Here is a 24,093-nt window from a genome sequence, read left to right as displayed (position 1 = left end):
GAATTCTAGCTCTCAAAGACCTGTTACTGTGCATTTAAAAAGTCTACCTCTACTCCACTCATTAATCTAACTTAGTAGCACCTGTCTGAGCTCCTTAAAGACACCTGTCCACCCCACAGTCAGTCAGACGCCAACTACTACCATGGGCAAGACCAAAGAGCTGTCATAAGACACCAGAGACAAAATTGTGGACCTCCACAAGGCTGGAAAGGGCTACGGGGCAATTGCCAAGCAGCTTGGTGAAAATAGATCAACTGTTGGAGCAATTGTTAGAAAATGGAAGAGGCTAAAAAGACGACTGTCAGTCTCCCTCGGACTGGGGCTCCATGCAAGATCTCACCTCGTGGGGTATCACTGATAAGAAAGGTATCAGCCCAGAACTACAAGAGAGGAGCTGGTCAATGACATGAAGAGAGCTGAGACCACAGTTTCAAAGGTCACTGTCGGTAGAACACTACGCCTTCATGGTTTCAAATCATGCATTGCACGGAAGGTTCCCCTGCTCAAGTCATCACATGTCCAGGCCCATCTGAAGTTTGCCAATGACCATCTGGATGATCCACAGGAGGCATGGGAGAAAGTCATGTGGTCAGATGAGACCAAAGTAGAACTTTTTGGTCTAAACTTCACTCGTCGTGTTTGGAGGAAAAAGAAGGATTAGTTGAATCCCAAGGACACCATCCCTACTGTGAAGCATGGGGGTGGTAACATCATGCTTTGGGGGTGCTTTTCTGCGAAGGGGACAGGACGACTGCACTGTATTAAGGAGAGGATGAATGGGGCCATTTATTGTGAGATTTTGAGCAACAACCTCCTTCCCTCAGTCAGAACATTGAAGATGGGTCGTGGCTGGGTCTTCCAACATGACAACGACCTGAAGCACACAGCCAGGATAACCAAGGAGTGGCTCCGTAAGAAGCATATCAAGGTTCTGGAGTGGCCTAGCCAGTCTCCAGACCTAAATCCAATAGAACATCTTTAGAGGGAGCTGAAACTCTGTGTTGCTCAGCGACAGCCCCGAAACCTGACAGATCTAGAGGAGATGTGTGTGGAGGAGTGGGCCAAAATCCCTGTTGCAGTGTGTGCAAACCTGGTCAAGAACTACATGAAACGTTTGACCTGTGTAATTGCAAACAAAGGCTTCTGTACCAAATATTAACACTGATTTTCTCAGGTGTTCAAATACTTATGTTCAGCAGTGCAAGACAAATAAATTCTTTAAAAATTATACAATGTGATTTCCTGAATTTGTTTTTTAAATTCTGTCTGAGTGGTAATGCACCTACAATGTGAATTTCAGACCCCTCCATGATTTCTAAGTGGGGAGAACTTGCAAAATCGCAGGGTGTTCAAATACTTCTGTTCCTCACTGTACAAGTGGTGTTTATGGATCTGAACATAGTTGCATTATTTTCAATGGACATTCACACAGGTGCGTAAACATGAGTTTCTTTCAGAAAAGAAATCTGCATGTAAGAACATGCGATTTACATGCTTTCACATATAAACGCATGTATACAAATTTGTACATGCGTAAATTAAGTCTAAACAAAGGGGAAAAAAAGAGTGATAATAAAAATAAAGTTATGTATTCATACACATCTTTACACATTTAAAATGCATTTATACACAAGTATTTTACTGATCATTATCCTAGAAAACACACGTGTAATAACATTAGTAAAATTTTTACGGCTGTATGAGTGAAACCTAATGCAGAGTGGAGGCAAACCAATGTAAACAGTAGACTGAGTGACTCAATGATGCAGGAGTATGGATGTTCTAGGTAACAAGAAGAATATGAGGGATATAGCTACATTTAGTATGTTCAGTCCATGTTCGCATGCTAATCTTCCAGGTACCTAGTTTCCATCCACAAAACAAAAACCTACTGGCAGCTTATTCAGCTTTCAACCAAAACTGGTCCTAGTGTGATAGTGGTACATACGCTGTGTTAGGGCAAGCAGTAATGGGAATATTCTATTCTGACAAAAAAAAAAACTTGATGTTGATGTATTAAAGTGGAAGTAAACTATATAAATACAAAATCCACTGACAGGCAAGGCTTTTATACCAGAAGAGACCCTATGTCTCTTCTGTCATAACCCTCCCCCCTGCCTGTCAACGGGTTATGTGATCTGAGCCACACATGTGCAGCTCAGACCACATTTAAGGCATGTGCATGCGTGGGAGAGATGTCACCGCTGCCTGACCACTCAAGCGGCCGAAGATTCCAAATCCAGAAGGAAGACCAGGTGAAAATGGAAGCGCTGGAAAGCCTCGACAGCACAGCACTGGAGGGCTCCAGTTGTAGGTACAGTCATGGCCAAAAACATTGGCACCCCTGCATTTGTCAGATAATGCACCACTTCAGCTAGAAAACTGTTGCAATTACAAATGTTTAGGCATTCTCATGTTTACTTCTTTTGTTTGTATTGGTATTACACAAAAAAAGTGGAAAAACAAAAAGCCAAATTTGACACATTCCACGCATAAAACCAAAAATGGACTGGACAAAACTATTGGCACCGTCAATGTAATATTGGTAGCACACCCCTTGGAAAAACTAAAATCAATTGCTTCTTGTAAACATCAGTGAGTTTCTTATACCTCTCTAATGGAATTTTGGAGCACTCTTCTTTCTTCAACTGCTCCAGGTCTCTCAGATTGGAAGGGTTCCTTTTCCTAACTGCTGTTTTGAGATCTCTCCACAGGTGTTCTATGGGATTGAGATCTGGACTCATTGCTAGCTTGTTCAGTACTCTTCAGTGCTTTGTCTCAAAGCATTGTTGGGTCATTGTCCTGCTTTAAGATTCATGACCTATGACGGAAACCCAACTTTCTGACTCTGGGCCTTACATTGCACCCCAGAATTCTTTGGTAGCTTCAGATTTCATAATGCCATGCACACTGTAAAGACACATACTTCTTGAATCAGCAAAGCAACCCCAAAACATCAGTGAACCTCCATGTTTGACTGTAGGGACTGCAATCTTTTCTTTAAAGGCCGCTGCTTTTTCTCAGAACAGTAGAATGATGGGCTTTACTAAAAACCCATAATTTTGTTTCGTCTGTCCACAGCACATTCTACCAAAGGGATTTTAGCTTCCTCAAGTAAGTTTTGGCAAACTCCAATCTGGCTTTTTTTTAATGTTTCTGTGTCAACAGTGGAGTCTTACTGGGTCTCCTACCATAGAGTCCCTTTTCTTTCAGATTGCGACTTATAGTGTGAGCTGACACAGTTGTACCCTGTGCCTGAAGGTCAGCTTGAATTTGTCTGGAAATTGAATGAGGTACTTTATCTACCATTCGAACAGTTTTTCGTTGCAAACCTTGATCAAGTTATTCTCTTTCATCCACATCCAGAGAGATTAGCTACAGTGCCATGGGCTGTAAACTTCTTGACAATGTAGTGCACAGTGGACACAGGAACATTAAGATCTGTTCATTGATACAGGTGAGTTTAATTACAAATTACAGGAGCATCACAAACTTGCAATGCAATTATTTCTTACAACTTTGAGATGGTGCAAATAATTTTGTCCAGTCGATTTTTGGGGTTTTGCATGGAAAGGTGTTAGATTTGGCTTTTTGTTTCTCTACTTTTTTTGTGTCACACCAATACTAACAAAAGAAACATGAGACTGCCTAAACATTTGTAACTGGAACAATTTTCTGGACAAAGTGGTGCATTGTCTGACAGAAATGCAGGGGTGCCAATATTTTTGGCCATGCCCCAGTCTTTCATTAAGTACTAGTATGCAGTGCATTACGACTTGAACCTACAGGGGCCCCATTTTCTTCATTTAATAACAAGACTTTACTATAGCAGAAGAGTAAATTCAAATGGAAAGATGGAGAAATTGAATTGTAATAAATGAATAAATGATAAAAAGGAGGAAACATACTTTCTTCATCAATCTTCAATTCCTCATTGTTCTTCACCTTTTCTGCAACCTCTTCTTCATTGAAACCCTTGCTAGCGAGAAACTTGATCTTATACTCATCCCAAGACACATGTCCTGCAAACGAACCAATGTGAAGTTTAATAAAGGGCATTCAACCTCCGAGAAAAGGGCAAACACAAAAGGATGTGTATTACGTAAATGAAGTCATGCTGCAAATATTTCCAGTGGTACTAAGTGAAATTAATAATTTTTATTGTGCTTCAGATTAAGAATAAAGTAATGATTTGCTTCTGATGCCTCTCCTGACACCAAGCAATCCTTGGAGGAAACCTTGCTCTACCCCCCCCCAGCACACAGGTGATCAGCAGCGTCAGCTGTGCATGTTTCCCTATGAGACAGTGCCTCCAGGTGAGTGGCGATCATGCCTTTTAGCAGCTTGTGTCTATTCTCCCAGGTCTCCTGCCCTGCTTGTTAACGTAATAAGTTTGGCAGCTAACGCCCTCCATCCCGATCTGCAACACCTCCCACCTCCTGCCCTGCTGATAAGATGACATCGGTGGCCAGGCAGGAGACCTTGGAGAATAGACACAGGCTTATAGCTGCCTATACCAAAAGGTACGACTGTGCAGGGGAGGCAGAGACTGGAAGGGGCACGGTGTTGTTAAAGAGGAAAGGGGGTGGGGGCATGACTGCAAAATGGACTGTGATGGGAGAGGGAGTCCCCTTACAGTGCAGTCCCCTTTAAATCAGTGACCCTTTCAGTGCAGTCTCCTTGGGACTGCTTTAACCAGTTCTTGACCGCTTTAGCCAAAAGATACAGCGCAGTCAGCTAGTTCTGGGAGGGTGTCCATGTACGTACTCCCAAAACCATGCTCCCTGGGGTGCGCAATCTGGATTTAGGTAAAGGGCCAGAGTGGTCTTTTACCATGTGATCAGTTGTGCCTAATCACAGCTGATCATAGTGTAAACAGGAAATGCCGTTTTTTGGCAGTCCTCTCGCTGACACGCGTGTGAGAAGAGGAGCACCAGTAAGCGGCATTCCTCAGAGGGGACATCTACACTGATCATCAAGGAACTGATGATCAGTGTAGCCCCATCAGTGCTGGTTAATAGTGCCCATCAGTGCTTTGTATTTGTGCTATCAGTACCCACCAGTGCTGGCCATCAGTGCCTCAGTGCTGCCTATCAGTGATGCCTGTCAGTGCCCATCAGAAAAACTTATTTCCAAAACATTTTAGAATTTTTGTTTAGCAAAAAATAAAAACCCCAGTGGCGATAAAATACTACCAAAAGAAAGCACTATTAGTCTCAAATGATAAAAATTTCATTTGAGTACAGTGTTGCATGACCACGCAATTGTCATTCAAAGTGCAACAGTGCTGAAAGCTGAACATTGGCCTGGGCAGGAAGGGGGGATGTGGTTAAAGGGGGAACTGTGGATACTGATATAAAGAGGGGTTGTAAGACTCCATTAACACTGCATCACTCCCCCCCCCCATTCTCAAAAAGGTAAGGAACCGCTGCTTAATGCTGTGCAGTGTGTGAGACATCAGATCCCCATTCCCTGCCTCCTGAAGCTCAGAAGTGCTGTGTAAACTGTGCACTTTGAACAGCTGTAGCAGAGAGAGGGCTGTAAGAAAAAGGTACAACCTATGTAGGAGGATAGCCACTTGAAGGCCCCCTTTCACACTATAACGCGCGGTACATTCCAATGGACTGCCCTACGTTCGCAAAGCAAAAATAAAAAAAAACCCTGATGGTTGACTATCACTTTGCATTAAAGTTTTTGTGCCTAGAGATTAGCTTTGAAATGACCCTGTTGGCTTGCTCAAGCTGGTCAAAAAGAAACAGCCTCACTTTAATACCACATACTTGGCATGCTTTCACTCCTTTCCAGCCTGTTCAGTCTGAGTTAGCGTTAAAGATATTTTGCCCTCCCTGGTTCCTCCCTTTACCAATGAACAGACTAATTCATTTTTTTGTAATAAAACACATTTTCATTACATTCCTTATCTTAGACTCGGTGATATCATCAATGGGTCTATGCGCTTCTGTATGCAATTTGGACAGATCATAGCTGGTAGGATGGGCTGTACATAGCTTCATGAAAACATCACTGCAACCTCAGTATTCCTCTCAAAATCCTTGATGTAGGTTGGCTCTTTGAAGGAGTTATGCAAATATCAGAATTCCTCAATGGGCTGATGTCAGTTTGGAGAAGTGGGTGTTCCTAGTCAGACTATATTCGCAGGCAGAATGCCCTAGTTAACTCCCACATGTGATGCTGAGCCTCTATTATTATTATTATACAGTATTTATAAAGTGACAATAGTTCACTCAGCGCTGTACATTACAAAGGGGGACAGAACATGTGACAGAACAATACCAATACAATGCAAAACATGAGAGGATTGAGGGTCCTGCTCTTTCGAGCCTCCATAGCTGAAATCCAATAAATTAAAGGGGAAGGCTAGGGACAGTCAGGCTGGGGAGGAAAGCGCTACATGATGCTGGACCAGTGGTGTATTTAGGTTTCATGCTGCCTTAGGCAACACAAAAATCCCCCCCCCCACAGAGAGACTCTGACACTGACAAACACCCCCCTCCCCCATGATAAGAGCCTGACATTGACCAACACCACTTTGTTCATATTTACATTCCCATGAATTAAACTATATATTTTCTTTTGTTTTCCCTCATCAATTATTACTTCTAAATCCCTTTCCCATTTCTCTATAAATTATGGCCTTATAGCCGTGGTTAATCCTGTGAGAATCTTATATATTTTAGTAATCCCGTGCTTCCCATCTCCTCGTGTATCTAATAAGTGCTCAAAGGGTTACAATCTTTTTTTCTTAATGGCATTGGGAAACTCCCTACAGAATGTTTTAGTTAACAATAACGCCATTCATCCATTCTCGTAAATATATCCCTCTTACTTTCCAGTTCACTAAGTGGACATATTTCTTCTCCCGCCATTATATCTCTTAATTGAACATCTTTCTTCTTTATCCACTTCCCTGTAATACTCTCTTTACCTGGAGGAAAAAACTCTGTGGATCCTAGGGGCATTAACAGTGAATTAAATTCCCTCCCCCTTTGCTTGTGTAAAGTATCCCAAACTCTCAAAACATTACGTGTAAACAGACCTGTGCTATCTTTTTATCTAATCCTCGAAATTGAGGAGGTAACCAGATGATTCTACTTAAATTAGTATAACTTAGTGTGTTTTCTATATTTACCCAACTTTTCTCCTGTGCATTATGTGTCCAATCAAAAATTCTTGCCAATATTACTGAGTTATAGTATCTCTTCAGGTCCGGTACCCCCAGTCTGCCTTTTCCTTTATCTCTACTTAAGATTTCATAGTTTATTCTAGGCTTCTTATTTCTCCAGATATATGTTACATGTTTTTTAATTATTCTGAAATATGCCTCTGGGAGCTTAATTGGTATCATTTGAAATTTATATAGAATTTTAGGAGCAATTACCATTTTTATCAAGTTTACTGACCAATCCATGACTGAAATCCTCTTCCTAATTTCTTTATTTCGTCCTTAATCTCATTTAGTAGTGAGATATAATTTAATCTATATAGATTCTTTAAGGATACAGTCAGCTTTATACCCAGATATTTTAGATCTCTTTCCCTCCAGATGAAAGGAAATTCCTCCCAAAGCATTCATATATATTCTCAATTTAGGTAGTAAAATTTCTTCATATTTTTTATAATATCTCACTGTATACCCATCGGGTCCTGGACTTTTCCCAGCTACTGTGCTTTTTAATGCAAGGTGTATTTCTTCCTGAGTTATTGCAGTTTATTGCAGGGATTCTAATTGTTCTTCGCTTAATTTCGGTAATCCCGCCTTTTTTAAATATGCCTGTCTTCTCTCTTTATTTCTTACTTCATCTTCTCCTATGGTACCATGAGGCTTAATATTATATAACTTATTGTAATATTCTTTAAAAACTTTTACTATATCTTTGGTTGAATGAACCAATTCTCCTTTATTATCTCTTATTTTCTCAATATGATTCCTAGACTTGTTTTTCCTCTGAGCCCTCACTTTCCTGGTCTATCCCCCCATCTATACCTCTCACTTAGTTTATTAAACACTCTCCTCCTCTCTTCTTCCAGGATATTATTTAATTCTTCTCTTTTATTTATTATCTTCTGCGTGATCTCTTTTGTTACTCTATTTTTGTGTCAGCTCTAAATCACAGTTCCCTTAAAAGTGGGTTTATTTTTTCTCTTCTTTCCCTCTTCTTTTTTGTTCCTATAGCTATTAAAATTCCTCTAATATAGATCTTGTGTGTTTCCCACACCATAGCTACCAACACTTCCTCAGAGTAATTTTCTTCAAAAAATTGCACTATTTCCTTCTTAACTTCCCCGTCCGTCTCTTGATCCTGGAGAAGTGACTCATTCAGCCTCCATAATTTTCCTCCCCTCTGTTCATTACGCCAAAGCAATTGCATTGTGACAGGAGCATGGTCAGAAATCGACATAACTTCTATGTTTACTTTGACCAGAGACTCAATAAGCCTATGGTCCAACAATATGTATTCCAGTCCTAAATACATCTAATGTGCATGAGAGTAAAAAGTGTAGTCTCTTTCCTTTCCTTAATTATTGATCTGCAACACAGATTGACCATTAACACTAAATTTGTACATTTTCACCCAGAGCTTTACAACTTAGCTTACAAGGCATGTCCTCTGGCAGTCTTTTACACAATCTAACTGAACCATTTCCTACCATCCCCATCTGGATCCACAGCCTGGAAGTGAAGCTTATTCTCCTTCACAGCCTCCTTAAAATGCTCCTCGGTCTTATCCATTATCCATTGCTGCATCTCCTGTGCACTAATTTGGTTGTCTTTGTTCACATCCACCCTTGAAAAAAAGGAGAAAGAAAATAAAGCAAACCTGTTTTATCACATGAAAGATAAACTATGCTTTTACAGTGTGCATAGAAAAGAATCACTCCCTTTAAAATAATCACATTTTGTTGCGTAGCAGCCTGAAATGAAGACAGTATTTGTTTTATCCAGCTGTATTTACTCACTGCAACATATAAACAATCGACATGTCAGAGAAAAAAAAAATAATTCAAAAACAGAATCACTGAACAGAGTTGGAAAAAGGATCACCCCCTTGTATCAGTATTTTGTTGACCCACCTTTTGCTTTAATTCCAGCCTTTAGTCTGTTGGGATATGTCTCTACGAACATCTAGGCTTTGAAATATTTGCCCACTCTTTGCAGAACTGCTCAAGTTCAGTTAAATTTGATGGTGACCATTTGTGTACTGCAGTCTTCAAGTCATCCCACAGATTTTCAATGGGATTTAGGTCTGGGCTCTGACTAGGCCATGCAAGGACATTCACCTTTTTCTCCTTCAACCACTGTGTGGTCATTTTTGCTGTGTGCTTTGGGACATTCACCTTTTTCTCCTTCAACCACTGTGTGGTCATTTTTCCTGTGTGCTTTGGATCGTTGTCATGTTGGAAGGTAAACCTTTTACCCAATTGACAACTTTCTGGTTGAGGGCAGCAAAATTTTCCTCAAGAATTTGACAGTATTTTGCCTTCTATACGGACAAGTGCTCCAGTCCCTGATACAGAGAAACACCCCCATAACAGGATATTACCACCTCCATAGTTTACTGTAGGAATGGTGTGGTTTGGGTGGTGAGTTGTATTATATTTCCGCCACACAACATTTCATTTAGTGTTGAGGCCAAATAATTACATTTTTGTCTCATCTGATCAGAACATTTTTCCATGTGGCCTCAGAATCTTCAAGGTGCATTTTGGTAAAGGTCAGTCATGACTGCATGTGGCCTTTCTTAAGGAGTGGCTTTTTTCTTGCAACCCTCCCATACAAGCCACATTTGTGGAGAATTTGTGATATTGTCACATGCACACAATGACCACTCTTTGTCATCAATTCCTGCAACTGCTTCAGAGTTGCTATAGGTTCTTGGTAGCCTCTCTTACCAGTTTTCTCCTGGCTCTTTCTTCCAGTTTGGAGCAACATCCTGATCCAAGGAGGGTCTGTGTTGTACCAAATACCTTCCACTTAGTAATAGACTTCACTGTGCTTCTAGGCATTGACAAAGAATTTGAGAATTGTTTTAGAACCATCTCCTGACTTGTGCCTGTCCACAACTTTATCCTGGAGATTTTTTGACAGTGACTTGCCACCCATAGTTGATAGATTGCTTCAGTTGCACTACAGGCACTGAAATGCTCCAGAAAAGCTCTTCTCATGCTAAGCCAATTTAAAATAAACACAGCTGTTCACAGTTGAAAGTCAAATGGCGTTGTGTGCCACTGAGAATGTGATTAGCTACACCTCTCTGAGTTTACAAGTCATGTGTAGGAAGTTGGGGGGGGGGGATTTGATTTGGATGCTATAATTTTCACTGAGTAAATACAGCTGGATAAAACAAAAACTGTGTCTGTCTTCATTTCAGAATGCAAAGCAACAGCAGGTGAATACTTTAAAGGGGGGTGATTCTTTTCTATACCCACAGTATGTGACCGCAAAGTATTTTTTTTAACCCAGATACAAAAATTTAGTATAGGCTGTCATATTCAATATATTTAAATCTGCAGCTTCATTAAAATAATACCTGGTGATCCGACCATGGCGTTCCCCACTTCAGGCACTTTTGTTATGCTGACAATGTTGTATCCCAATTGTACTCCTGTGCTTTCACAATGGAGACTGCAAGGGGTTGTGTGGATGCACATTACATAGGTATGGTCTGCTATTGTCACAATCAGGAAACTCACCCGGAATACTATTCAGCCTTTGCTGGAATACATGTAGTCACAAAGTAGCTGCAAAGAGGTTGAAGGAGATCAGCAGTGCTGATGTTCAACACATTATGAAACTGTTTATGCTTTAGCAAAGTAAATGTCAGTTAAGTTTTTCATGAGCTTTACTGTAACAGAGAATGTGGTCACTCTCTTGGTTGTTCTATCTGCAAGTGAATTATGAATCAGAAAAGTGACTGGGTTTATCCACAAATCCTTTGCCAGATAAGACATGTTACCTAAGTGTCAGTCCAACTGGGTACTTCGCAGTTTGACACAAAAAAAAAAAAAAAAAAAAAAAAAAAAAGGACACCCTTTGGGTATGTCACTGGGTCACCTCAAATAATGCTTAAAGAGTTTTTTTTGTTAAATAATGAAACATCTACCCTACTTTCTCTCCTCTGAACTACCCACTATCATTCTCGGAGATTTTAACATCCCTATTAATGTCAACAACCCAGCTATATCCCAACTCTTCACCATAACCTCATCTTTTGCATTAGCACAGTGTATACAGTCCTCCACTCATTGATGGGGAATACATTAGACCTTGTTTTCTCCCATCTTTGCCCTCCCTACATCCTCACAAACACCCCCTTTCCTCTCTCTGATCACAATCTCATCACCTTTAAAGTGTTGTCATCTTCAAACACCTATCCCTCCAAGCAGCAAGCAATTACCTGCAGAAACCTTCACAACTTGAACCCTGTTCCTTTCCACTTTGCAACTGACTAACTCTATAACAGAATCTCTCCCTTGTCCTGCCCTGACCTGGCCACAACTGTCTACAACAGTTCGCTTTCATCCGCATTAAACTCACTTGCTCCTCTAACAACACAAAGCATCAGGCCCCGACCGTTACAACCTTGGCAGACTGACAACACCAGAAATCTTAAAACGACATAGCCGTGTGCTGGAGTGATTGTGGCGTAAAACCAAATCCCAGCAAGCATTCACCCTATATAAATCTGCTTTTTTAACATACAATTCCTCCCTTTATGCTGCCAAACAAGCCTACTTTGTCACTCTTATTAATACCTTGTCATCCAGTCCCCGTTGTCTCTTCTCTACTTTTAACGCTCTACTTCCTCCACCTCCACCCAGTACCTCACTAACTGCTCAAGAGATTGCAAATCATTTCAAAAACAAGATTGATGCAATTCGTAGGGGCATCGCCACTGCACAGACATCCATCCCACTTAGCATACCTTATACTAAACCTCCCTCAACACTTTCCTCAATATTTCCCTCTCTACTGATGCCTTCCCCCCTAAAGCATGTGCACATCACTCCCATACTTAAAAAGCCCTCCCTGGACCCCACCAACCTGAACAACTTAAGACCCATCTCCCTGCTGCCATTTACCTCTAAACTCCTAGAACGCTTAGTCTACAATCGCCTGAGCTCCTACCTCACTGACAACCTTCTTGACCCTCTACAGTCTGGCTTTCGCTCACTACACTCCACTGGAACTGCCCTACCAAAACTCACTAATGATCTACTAACAGCTAAAACCAATGGCCACTACTCCATACTCTTACTACTTGACCATCCCCTCCTCCTCAAAAAACTCCACTCTCTTGGCCTCAGAGACTCTGCTCTCTCCTGGTTCTCCTCCTACCTATCGCAGCACTCCTTCAGTGTTACCTTTAACTCAGTCTCCTCCTCTTCACTCCCTCTTTCTGTAGTGGTCCTTCAAGGTTCTATCCTTGGACCCCTTCTCTTCTCCATCTACACCTCCTCCCTTGGTCACTTGATAAACTCCCATGGCTCTAAGTACCATCTCTATGCTGATGACACAAATCTATCTTTCTACCCTTCACCTCACCTCTTCAGTCTCCTCTCACATTATTAACCTACTAAGCGACATAACAGCATGGATGTCACTCCACTTCCTCAAACTCAATCTTTCCAAAACTGAGCTCTTAGCATTCCCCCCAGCCCGTGCCCCCTCCCCTGACTTCTCCATCAAGATCAATAACACAATCATCAGTCCCTTCCCTCATGCCAGGGTACTAGGTGTAATCCTAGACTCCCATCTGTCCTTTCAGTCCCAAATCCATTCACTGTCCAAATCTTGTAGACTTCACCTCCGCAACATCTCCAAGATAAGTCTGTTCCTAACCTCGGAAACCACTAAGCAACTTATTCACTCCCTCCTCATTGGCCTACCTCATCGCAGGCTATCCCCTCTTCAGTCTATCATGAATGCTGCTGCCAGACTCATCCACCTTACTAACTGTTCTGTATCTGCCACCCCTCTCTGCCAATCCCTCCACTGTCTTCCCATTGCCCCACAAATAAAATTCAAGACATTAACAGTAACATATAAAGCCATTTATAACTCTGCCCCAAATTACATCACCGATCTTGTCTCTAAATATCACCCAAACCGTACTCTACGCTCCTCACACGACCTCCTACTCTCTAGCTCCCTTGTCTCCTCCTCCCATGCTGGTCTCCGGGACTTCTCCAGAGCTTCCCCCATCCTCTGGAACTCTCTACCCCAATTTATCAGAGTATCGCCTACTCTTCTCACTTTTAGGCAATCTCTGAAAACCTCTCTCTTCAGGGAAGCCTATCCTGCCCTCAGCTAATAATGGAACCTTCTACTCTTTCAACCAGTCCATCCCCCACAGTTACTACCTTTTGTACCACTAGCCCCTCCCTCCGAGATTGTAAGCTCCAAGGAGCAGGGCCCTCCTATCCCTCTTGTATTGAACTGTATTGTTACTGTACTGTCTCCCGTTATATTGTAAAGTGCTGAGCAAACTGTTGGCGCTTTATAAATCCTGTATAATAATACTTTGTAACGCACTGGACACCGCAAAGCACTGTATTCTGTAACTTTCTGTTCCAGAGACAACAGAAAGTGAGAAGAAATCTCTCCTAGGTGCTGAGAAATCCACTGTACTGGTGGGCACTGCAATAGGTGTGTCTTCATTGAAAAAAAATCCAAGGTAATGGATTTCCCATCACTTTTAGTGACAATGACCACCAGGATAAATGGGGGGAATTTTCCCAGTGGGGACACACAGTAAAAAAACCTGACCTGGCTTTTGACACTTTCCCAGTTTATCCAAATTTAATAAGAAAGGAAGAAACTTTGGCTTTAGATCTACTGCAAGTGGACAAGATGCTCCTAGATTGTAAGCTCCAAGAAGCAGGGCCCTCCTAACCCTCTTGTATTGAATTGTATTGTTGCTGTATTGTCTCCTGTTATATTGTAAAGCGCTGAGCAAACTGTTGGCGCTATATAAATCCTGTATAATAATAATAATCTGGGGGTGGGCAATGGCAGACTTGGAGTCCAGTGCCTGGTGTTCTGCCTTAACGCTCAGTGTCAGCATACTAGAGTACAACTGAACAGTCTTTATCTGAAAGGACCTGCAGAACATTTTTGCTGTAATAAGTGGTGACATTTGGAGAGAAGCGGAACTTCCTACATCCGCACAAAGCCCGATCAGAAAAATAGAAGATGATGTGGTTGTGTGGGCACACTTTAAGCAAGGCTTCATTTCCCCAAATCAGATATTCGCTTAGCAGGATGACAAACAGCCACAGGTGACGAAGCTGCTGGGATTTTTTTCTATATCTTCAGAATAAAGAAAACAAGATTTTTTAGAAAAAAAAAAAAAAAAAAACACAAGTTGTTTACAATATAAAGTGAACTGATATCGGTGACCATCTGACATGTATGAAGTCAGTTGTATGACTGATGACAAGACTCCTATGCCCCAGAGGCGAGTAACTAGAGAACCGTGGGCGCAATGCAGAGAAATCAGATTTCACATCTCAAAAGAAATAAAAGGAAAAGTATAGTGTTTTTTCAGTGAGTAGTGCTTATCTCTAAATAGTAAGGACACTTAAGCTAAAGTACACACGGGCTGAATATCGGGCGTTACCGGAACAGAAACCGGCTGACATTCAGCCCGTGTGTACGGCAGCCTGTCCGGCTTCTGTCGAACAGGCTTGACCGAAGGTGGTCCACTGATTGTCTTCAGATCGGCACTCTCAGCCAATGGCTGACAGTACTGACTGGTATGTTCTGGGGGGGCAGTCCCCTGTTAGAACACAACACACAACAGTATGGGGGGGGGGGGAGATTGGTGTACTTGTGTTGGTACAGCGATCAGTCGGTCTGTTTTCCGTTCAACCCTCCTTAGTGTGTACAAAGCCTTACACACGTTTCCTTACACCTTCCCCCCTACCCTAAGTAGGTGTAACCTCAACCCTGCCCTCCTTTTCCCATCAAATCCCTATACTTAAAAACTGGCTAAACATTCGGCAAATTCTGGAGAATTGGACAAAATTCTAACTGTCGGTGGCCCTGCCAGCTTGCCCAAAGTGGATTACTCAGATTGACTTTTGTCAAAAAAGCTGGTGTAGCAGCTAACAGAATACAATATCCATTCTCAGTGTTTGTGTGGATAGAGGAATCTGATGAACTTATTTTGTTCAAGTCTAAGGCTGAATGAAAGAAACCCATTTTTGTTCAGCCAGCTTTACCTAGATCTCACTTGGTGGTCTGTAGCATTGGTTACATTCCTCCACTGACATCTTAATCTGAGGTATAGTATGCACATGTGCAGTTTGGCCCCACAGATTTCTACAGGGCCATGGTCAGATCAGATACCATCTGCCAACCTCACAGACGTCCATGAGTGGAGGAATGTAATGTATGCCATTAACCTTGGAACAAGATCTAAGTAAAGCCGGTCATAGATGGATCGAATCTCAGTTGGGTCAGCAGGGACCAGCCAACATTTAAAGCACCTATGGACAAGCTAGTTGTAATGAAGTTGATCCATCGATTGACTTCAGTACAACTAACCTGTCAGATTTTTCACGTGATTACTGTTGGTGGCTATAGCCACTAGCAGTAATCATTGGGTTCTGCTGACAAAAAAAAGCTCCCCACCAGCAAAACACAATTGCTCCATGGGAGGGATTACCCCATCCACACGACTGTGTTAATAGGAGAATCGTGTGATTTTCTTTCCTGCAACCTGTTTTTGCAGAAAAAAAAAATTGCATCATCTATGGCTTGCTTATATTTTGTGTGAAAGTTTCCTTACCCTTAAAGAGGAACTGTACATCAAAAAAGACCGACAGAGGATAAAGGACTAGTCATCAGTACTGCCTTTGATCTCCTTACATTTGATCTTTTATCCAATGCTAATTTCCCATGCCTTATTCTGTGCTGTCGTTCTGTTTGCAGACAGCCATCCTAGCAGACACAGGGTCTTGCTTTCTCATTTTAAAGCCTCCAGCAAGGAGAACAGTGAGCAGCACAATGGAGACATTACTGAATTTTCCTCCAAATCTCCTGACACTAACAGCCAAAGGCAGCAGTGCCTTAGCTCTCACACTGCAGATATATAGCTATGAGGATGGGGGCACAAGAGTGCCCAGGCACCTTATCTACCAAGAAGTGCACTGCTTTTTTTAGGAGGAATTCCAGAAAAAAAAAATTTTTTTCACTATCAAAGCTGTGGAACAAGTGTTTAGTCAGGTTGTGAGTACAATGAACACTAAAGTTCAGCATCTGTCCAACAGCTGATGAATTAACTACTGGCTTTCTAAGGCAGTCCATAGACCCTCTGAGTGAAGGGGAAAAAAAACAAAACAAAAAAAAAACCAACAACATCAATTTCCTTATCCACACATTCTAGGTCAGCGGTTCTCAACCTGGGGGTCGCGACCCCTTTGGGGGTCGAACAACACTTTCCCAGGGGTCGCCTAAGACCATCGGAAAACACATATTTCCGATGGCCTTAGGAACCGAGACACCACTCCTTGATCCGTCTGCAGGTGTGGGCGGGATGACATGCCGTCCCTGTCATCTGGACACACCCCCGGGATCAATCCTTCCTCGTCGGTGATTGGCCGCCGGAACTGTAGCTCAAGAGAGGCACACAGGCGGCCAATCACCGGCGAGGAGGTGGAGCTTGGAAAGGAGGAGCCGAGCGGCACCGCGAAGCACGAGCGAGTGAAGAGGAGGAAAGCGGCCGGAGAAGGAAGCCATCTGACCGGTAAGTGTTTGTACCATGGGAGAGGGAGGGAGCGAGCGAGCCCTGGCTGGAGCAGGGGTCAGCAAGGTAAGTATCATTGGTGTCAGTGGGAGGAATAGTGCCCAATCATTGGTGTCACTATTACCAATGATGGGGCACTATTCCTCCCCCCACTGACACCAACGATGGGGCACTATTCCTCCCACTGACACCAACGATGGGGCACTATTCCTCCCACTGACACCAACGATGGGGCACTATTCCTCCCACTGATACCATTTATGGGGCACTATTCCTCCCACTGACGCCAATGATGGGGCACTATTCCTCCCACTGACGCCAATGATGGGGCACTATTCCTCCCACTGACACCAATGATGGGGCACTATTCCTCCCACTGACACCAATGATAAGGCCGTATTCCCCCCACTGACACCAATGATGGGGCACTATTCCTCCCACTGATACCATTTATGGGGCACTATTGCTCCCTCTGATGCCAACGATGGGGCACTATTCCTCCCACTGACGCCAACGATGGGGCACTATTCCTCCCACTGACGCCAATGATGGGGCACTATTCCTCCCACTGACGCCAATGATGGGGCACTATTCCCCCCACTGACACCAATGATGGGGCCGTATTCCCCCCACTGACACCAATGATGGGGCACTATTCCCCCCACTGACACCAATGATGGGGCACTATTCCCCCCACTGACACCAATGATGGGGCACTATTCCCCCCACTGACACCTATGATGGGGCACTATTCCTCCCACTGACACCAACGATGGGGCACTATTCCTCCCCCCACTGACACCAACGATGGGGCACTATTCCTCCCACTGACACCAACGATGGGGCACTATTCCTCCCACTGACACCAACGATGGGGCACTATTCCCCCCACTGACACCTATGATGGGGCACTATTCCTACCACTGGCACCAATGATGGGGCACTATTCCTACCACTGATACCAATGATGGGGCACTATTCCTCCCATTGACATCAGTGATGGGACACTATTCCTCCCACTGACACCAATGACGTGGCACTATTCCTCCCACTGATACCAATGATGGGGCACTATTCCTCCCACTGACACCAATGATGGGGCACTATTCCCCCCACTGACACCTATGATGGGGCACTATTCCTCCCATTGACATCAGTGATGGGGCACTATTCCTCCCACTGACACCAATGATGAGGCACTATTCCTCCCACTGCAAAATTACAGTTATGAAGTAGCAACGAAAATAATTTTATGGCTGGGGGTCACCACAACATGAGGAACTGTATTAAGGGGTCGCGGCATTAGAAAGGTTGAGAACCACTGTTCTAGGTGGATGGGGCAATCCTTCCCATCACACCTTTGTATTCTGACAGTGGGGAGACTTCTGCGCTGTCAGAATACACTGATCAGTACTGCCAGCTATAGTCGGTGGTGCTGAGTGAGTGGCAAAAATTTGACAGGGCAGTTGTACAGAAGTTGATCGGTAGATCAATTTCTGTACAACCACCCTGTCCATACAAAGACTGAAATTCTGCCTGTTCATGCTGAACCTGCCAAATTTTGATATGTGTATGCTCAGCATAAAAGGAATAAAAAAGGAGAAAACCCCCTTAAAACACCCAGGAATGCTGAAAAGGGATCTCTGTTATGCATCTGTTTACAACGATCATACTGCAATCACTCTACTATGAATGGCACCTAATTTTTGTAAACATCCCATTACTATAAAACACAAACTAAAAGCAAAAACAAACTAACAATTCTAGGAAATAAAAACCACAAAGTAAAAACAATATCTCTTCATGAAATCACACTTGAAATGCAGATAAAATACACAAACTAAAAAAAAACAAAACAAACAAACATTGGAGTGTAAAAACCACAATTCTCTTCACACTCCTGTGCAATGTGATTATTGTAGGAAACCACCTAGCATGCATGCCCCCCCTTTCCTTACACACTGCAGCCCCCACAGATATGGTGAGGAAACCCAATACGTGAAAGTGAGGATGACACCCACCTAAGAGGTCTGAGGTTTCTGCTTAGGAGGGCTCTGTGTGTTTACAAATCAGACACTTTCTTCCCTCTGGTCAAACAAAGGAAACAAGCAAGATAGGCAGCTTGGTAGCAATATGTGGCCTCCTAACCACTTGTTTTACCCTCTAAAGGCTGAAACACCATGTCGTAGCCATGCACATTGCACACAGCTGCAGCCCTATCATCTTGAATGGGTCACGTTAGGTGGTGGTGTTGCCCACCAAACTTGATAGGGGGTTTAATTTTTTGCCAGAATGTGTACAGCCCTTAATGGCTTCATGTCCTTGTTTAGGAGGTGGTAAAATCACAGCACGACCATTTGCTTTTACCACCCCTGGTCACCCACGTGAATGGGCATAAAGGCTAGCCATATACAGTCAGGTCCATAAATATTGGGACATCGACACAATTCTAACATTTTTGGCTCTATACACCACCACAATGGATTTGAAATGAAACGAACAAGATGTGCTTTAACTGCAGACTGTCAGCTTTAACTTGAGGGTATTTACATCCAAATCAGGTTAACGGTGTAGGACTTACAACAGTTTGCATATGTGCCTCCCACTTGTTAAGGGACCAAAAGTAATGGGACAATTGGCTTCTCAGCTGTTCCATGGCCAGGTTTGTGTTATTCCCTCATTATCCCAATTACAATGAGCAGATAAAAGGTCCAGAGTTAATTTCAAGTGTGCTATTTGCATTTGGAATCTGTTGCTGTCAACTCTCAAGATGAGATCCAAAGAGCTGTCACCATCAGTGAAGCAAGCCATCATTAGGCTGAAAAAACAAAACAAACCCATCAGAGAGATAGCAAAAACATTAGGCGTGGCCAAAACAACTGTTTGGAACATTCTTTAAAAGAAGGAACGCACCGGTGAGCTCAGCAACACCAAAAGACCCGGAAGACCAAGGAAAACAACTGTGGTGGATGACCGAAGAATTCTTTCCCTGGTAAAGAAAACACCCTTCACAACAGTTGGCCAGATCAAGAACACTCTCCAGGAGGTAGGTGTATGTGTGTCAAAGTCAACAATCAAGAGAAGACTTCACCAGAGTGAATACAGAGGGTTCACCACAAGATGTAAACCATTGGTGAGCCTCAAAAACAGGAAGGCCAGATTAGAGTTTGCCAAAAGACATGTAAAAAAGCCTTCACAGTTCTGGAACAACATCCTATGGACATATGAGACTAAGATCAACTTGTACCAGAGTGATGGGAAGAGAGAGTATGGAGAAGGAAAGGAACTGCTCATGATCCTAAGCATACCACCTCATCAGTGAAGCATGGTGGTGGTAGTGTCATGGAGTGGGCATGTATGGCTGCCAATGGAACTGGTTCTCTTGTATTTATTGATGATGTGACTGCTGACAAAAGCAGCAGGATGAATTCTGAAGTGTTTCGGGAATATTATCTGCTCATATTCAGCCAAATGCTTCACAACTCATTGGACGCTTCACAGTGCAGATGGACAATGACCCAAAGCATACTGCAAAAGCAACCAAAGAGTTTTTTAAGGGAAAGAAGTGGAATGTTATGCAATGGCCAAGTCAATCACCTGACCTGAATCCGATTGAGCATGCATTTCACTTGCTGAAGACAAAACTGAAGGGAAAATGCCCCAAGAACAAGCAGGAACTGAAGACAGTTGCAGTAGAGGCCTGGCAGAGCATCACCAGGGATGAAACCCAGCGTCTGGTGATGTCTATTCGTTCCACACTTCAGGCTGTAATTGACTGCAAAGGATTTGCAACCAAGTATTAAAAAGTGAAAGTTTGATTTATGATTATTATTCTGTCCCATTACTTTTGGTCCCTTAACAAGTGGGAGGCACATATGCAAACTGTTGTAATTCCTACACCGTTCACCTGATTTGGATGTAAATACCCTCAAATTAAAGCTGACAGTCTGCAGTTAAAGCACATCTTGTTCATTTCATTTCAAATCCATTGTGGTGGTGTATAGAGCCAAAAATGTTAGAATTGTGACGATGTCCCAATATTTATGGACCTGACTGTATGTATAGATTTCTTCAAACAAGAGAAGTCTAAAGCTGGCCATACATGGATCAAAATTCAGCCAGTTCAGTGGGTACTGGCTGAATTTTGATCCATGCATGGGCACAAAGATTGTACAGAAATAGATAAACCAATCAACACAACCGCCCTGTTAAAATTTTCCCCACTTATGGATCATTTCCCATATTTTTCCTTTTTCACACTAAATACAAACGAGTGCAATGGAGTTCAGCAAAAATCACCTAGCTCAGCAAAGTCTGCAAATACTGTAACAGAGATCTATAAGTGCGTGGGCGATTATTCTGCACCTCTCAGAACCACAACGTTCAGTCAGGTTTCAGGTTATCAAGCTGTTTCAATCAGACAGGTTTAGTTTCTTGTAAAAGTACGTGAAGAGGCATTGCTTCCAACAGGAAGAGCCAATGAGCACTCTCTTACCGAAGACGTGGGCCACGATTTCTCAGAATCAGGTATTTGCTCTAAAGCAATGGTGAATAGCCAAATGTGATCACTTATTTTGCACAGATATGGGATTTACCCTATACCCCACATACAAAAAAATCAGCCTGCCATGCATATATAGTATAAAGCAGAGCTGCAGCCAAACTGCTGACTAAACAAACGTTAACTGTTTTGCTCACCAAATATTTCTAATTCTGCTCATTCTGCTAATTCTGTAATTGACAAGAACAGAAAAAAAAAAAAAAAAAAACACCAATACAGCGGGTAGGCTGTGTCCACTTAATTTAAATGCAGAATCTTTGTTTGCGTGGGCCACACATTATGAGATTTAGCAGGGTCAAGCAATTATGACCTTAATGACCCTACAGGGTCATCTAGCCTTGTAATCCTTGCCTATAAAGAAGATACCTCTGAATACTCTTTAGAGAACCGGAGGATTCCCAAAACATGGGCTCTTTTTTTTTTTTCCAAAAATAAATAAGCTTCCATGGGCAAGCTGTGGCCCACCTCTTCCTGCCCTATATTCTTCTGTTGACCCATGAAGACACCAGTTGCATGTGGGGAAGGTTGATATTTTTCCCAAAACAGTACAAAGTGGCTGCCATAAACCTTTGAGCTTTAAACTGTCTGGCTTTTGGTATTTGTGAGACACCAAGAAGCCTGTAGTGAGATTAATTGGGAATCCCTTCCTTCACTGCTAAAGTGTAAACAGAGGTGTTCCAAAAATTACCAGATGTTCCTCATAATGGGAAGGGGAGGACTTGTATATTATAACTTTGCTTGCAGAATATGTTGGGCTTATTCAGATGAGTGGCAGTTCCTCTCTTTCAATTCCTCTCTTCCTCTATTAATTATCCCAGTGTTTTTTCAATGCAAGTGAAAATGAATGACAGCATTCTTCTGTTAATTCAAAAACAACACAACAAACACTTTACTCCAGCGCTAGGAAAGGACTCAGTAGACCCAATAGGAATGTTCTGGAATTTTCTGGAATATGCACAGCTTGCTGCCCTCGACAAACCGGGGTGGTCCGAATACACTGGATAAAAAATGGAGAAACAGAAAAAGGGCGCACCGACCTAGTGCATTATTGTTTAAAATAATTTATTAAAGAAACAAAAAATAGGTATCATACTCACAATGGACATAACACAGGCATGTCAAACTGAACGGATCATACACCTTGTTCAGTTTGACATGCCGGTGTTATTATGTCCATTGTGAGTATGATACCTATTTTTGTTTCTTTAACAAATTATTTTAAACGATAATGCACTAGGTCGGTGCACCCTTTTTCTGTTTCTCCATTTGTATCTAATTAATTCAAAAACCCTGACTGCAGCAATACATCCACTGTAATGATTTTTTCACAGTACTTGATGTGCATGTTAGGCCTCACGCACACTAGCGCTTTTTCCTGTGGGCATTAAATCCCAGTATTTTCAGGTGTCCACCCCCTGCTACTGGCAGCCTGTCAAAATTTATGACAGGCTGAAATACGTAGCGACTGGACACTGTACTTAGTGGTATTGTGTGCAAGGCATATGTCCAAGAATGCAAATCATGCGAGTAGTATGCATCCCCATATATATAATTAAACCTGTTGGCTGTAGACCCTGCACCAGTTCCTCCCAGGCACACGAAACACCAGGTTCCAACACACAGACTAAACCACTAGTATACATGAGGCCTAAGAGTATATATATATATATTGCATCAATCACAAATCAGCTTGGATGTTAATTTTCAGCTGACCTGACCCCCCCCCTAGGTTCTACAACATGGAATAAAAAAAAAAAAAAAAGGACACATGGCAGCGTTAGGCAAGCTATCACAAGCATTCCCGCCCCTTTGTGCACATGCACCTGTAGGTAAGCATGGCCTGGCCACAGCTGATTAGCCTAGTTGTGATGCAATCATATAACAACTTCCCACAGGTTCTGTACACTGGGTTTGGACAAAAGCCAGCTCATCTCTATTTTTAGCCTCTCAGAGCTCACAGTTTTCCCCGACAATGCCATAAAGCCCATCACTGGGATAGAGAAGCCCCACAAAACACAAAAAATGAAAAAAAAAATAAAACACAAAAAAACTTGCAGTGAGATTGTTATACTTACCATATTACTTGCTCCGGCAGGCTCTATACTTTAATTTGATGCTTCAGGCAGGCCTTTGGTGCCCTCACGTATAATGCAGGGCTGCTAGTCCTGCATTCCACGTGATACAACCACTGGCTGGAGTGCCTTACAGAAGAGGCTAGGAGATAGGTCACACAGATTGAGGGAGCCTGCCAGAGTGAGCAGTAACCCAAGTATTGTATAAATAGAAAGTGCAGCACTTGTAAAAATATGAATGATAAAAATAATAATAAAAAGTTCAGATCAGTTCATCCCCTCCGTAGCAGAATTCAAAAAGCTTGTGCCTGGAAACAACAGTAAAAATGCGCACTCACCAGAAGCGCATAGGTAATGCGCATGTAAATATATCCACCATGGACCACTTAGGCAGGCAGGGTGTAGTAGGCATCTGGTGAGCTTCCTTTTAAAGGTAGGTCAGCACAGCGGTAGGTCTTGGAGTTAGTTACAACTTTTTGGTAAAGCCCATCATTCTACGAGGACACAGCACAGTATACCAGCTTCCTAACCCTTCTACAGGCCCTGCTGCCACCAAGCGTAACCCAACTATTACACCTTATTCTTCTACCTCTTGACCTAACAAGCATTTTTTTTTTGTTGGAACTTTAATATGCTGGCTTATAGATGACGCAATCATGTAAATCCTGCCACTTTTGCAGTTCTTTGC

The 24,093-nt window shown here is 42.6% G+C and overlaps 1 protein-coding gene across 1 annotated transcript in view; it reads right to left on the bottom strand.

Moving 5' to 3' along the window:
- SDF4 (stromal cell derived factor 4) overlaps window positions 1–24,093 on the bottom strand; it is a 67,262-nt gene that overhangs the window by 24,527 nt on the left and 18,642 nt on the right. Inside the window, exons 3-4 of the mRNA XM_089652558.1 lie at window positions 8,671–8,807; window positions 3,909–4,022 (exon numbers count right to left, since the gene is read on the bottom strand). Of these exons, the coding sequence (XP_089508684.1) occupies window positions 3,909–4,022; window positions 8,671–8,807 (251 nt within the window). The remainder of the gene's footprint in view (window positions 1–3,908; window positions 4,023–8,670; window positions 8,808–24,093) is intronic.

The sequence above is a fragment of the Staurois parvus genome, unplaced genomic scaffold, assembly GCF_062004578.1.
Source record: "Staurois parvus isolate SC_StPar_1 unplaced genomic scaffold, SC_StPar_1.0 ptg000686l, whole genome shotgun sequence".
Taxonomy (NCBI): domain Eukaryota; kingdom Metazoa; phylum Chordata; class Amphibia; order Anura; family Ranidae; genus Staurois; species Staurois parvus.
This window is presented reverse-complemented; position numbering and strand designations above follow the sequence as displayed.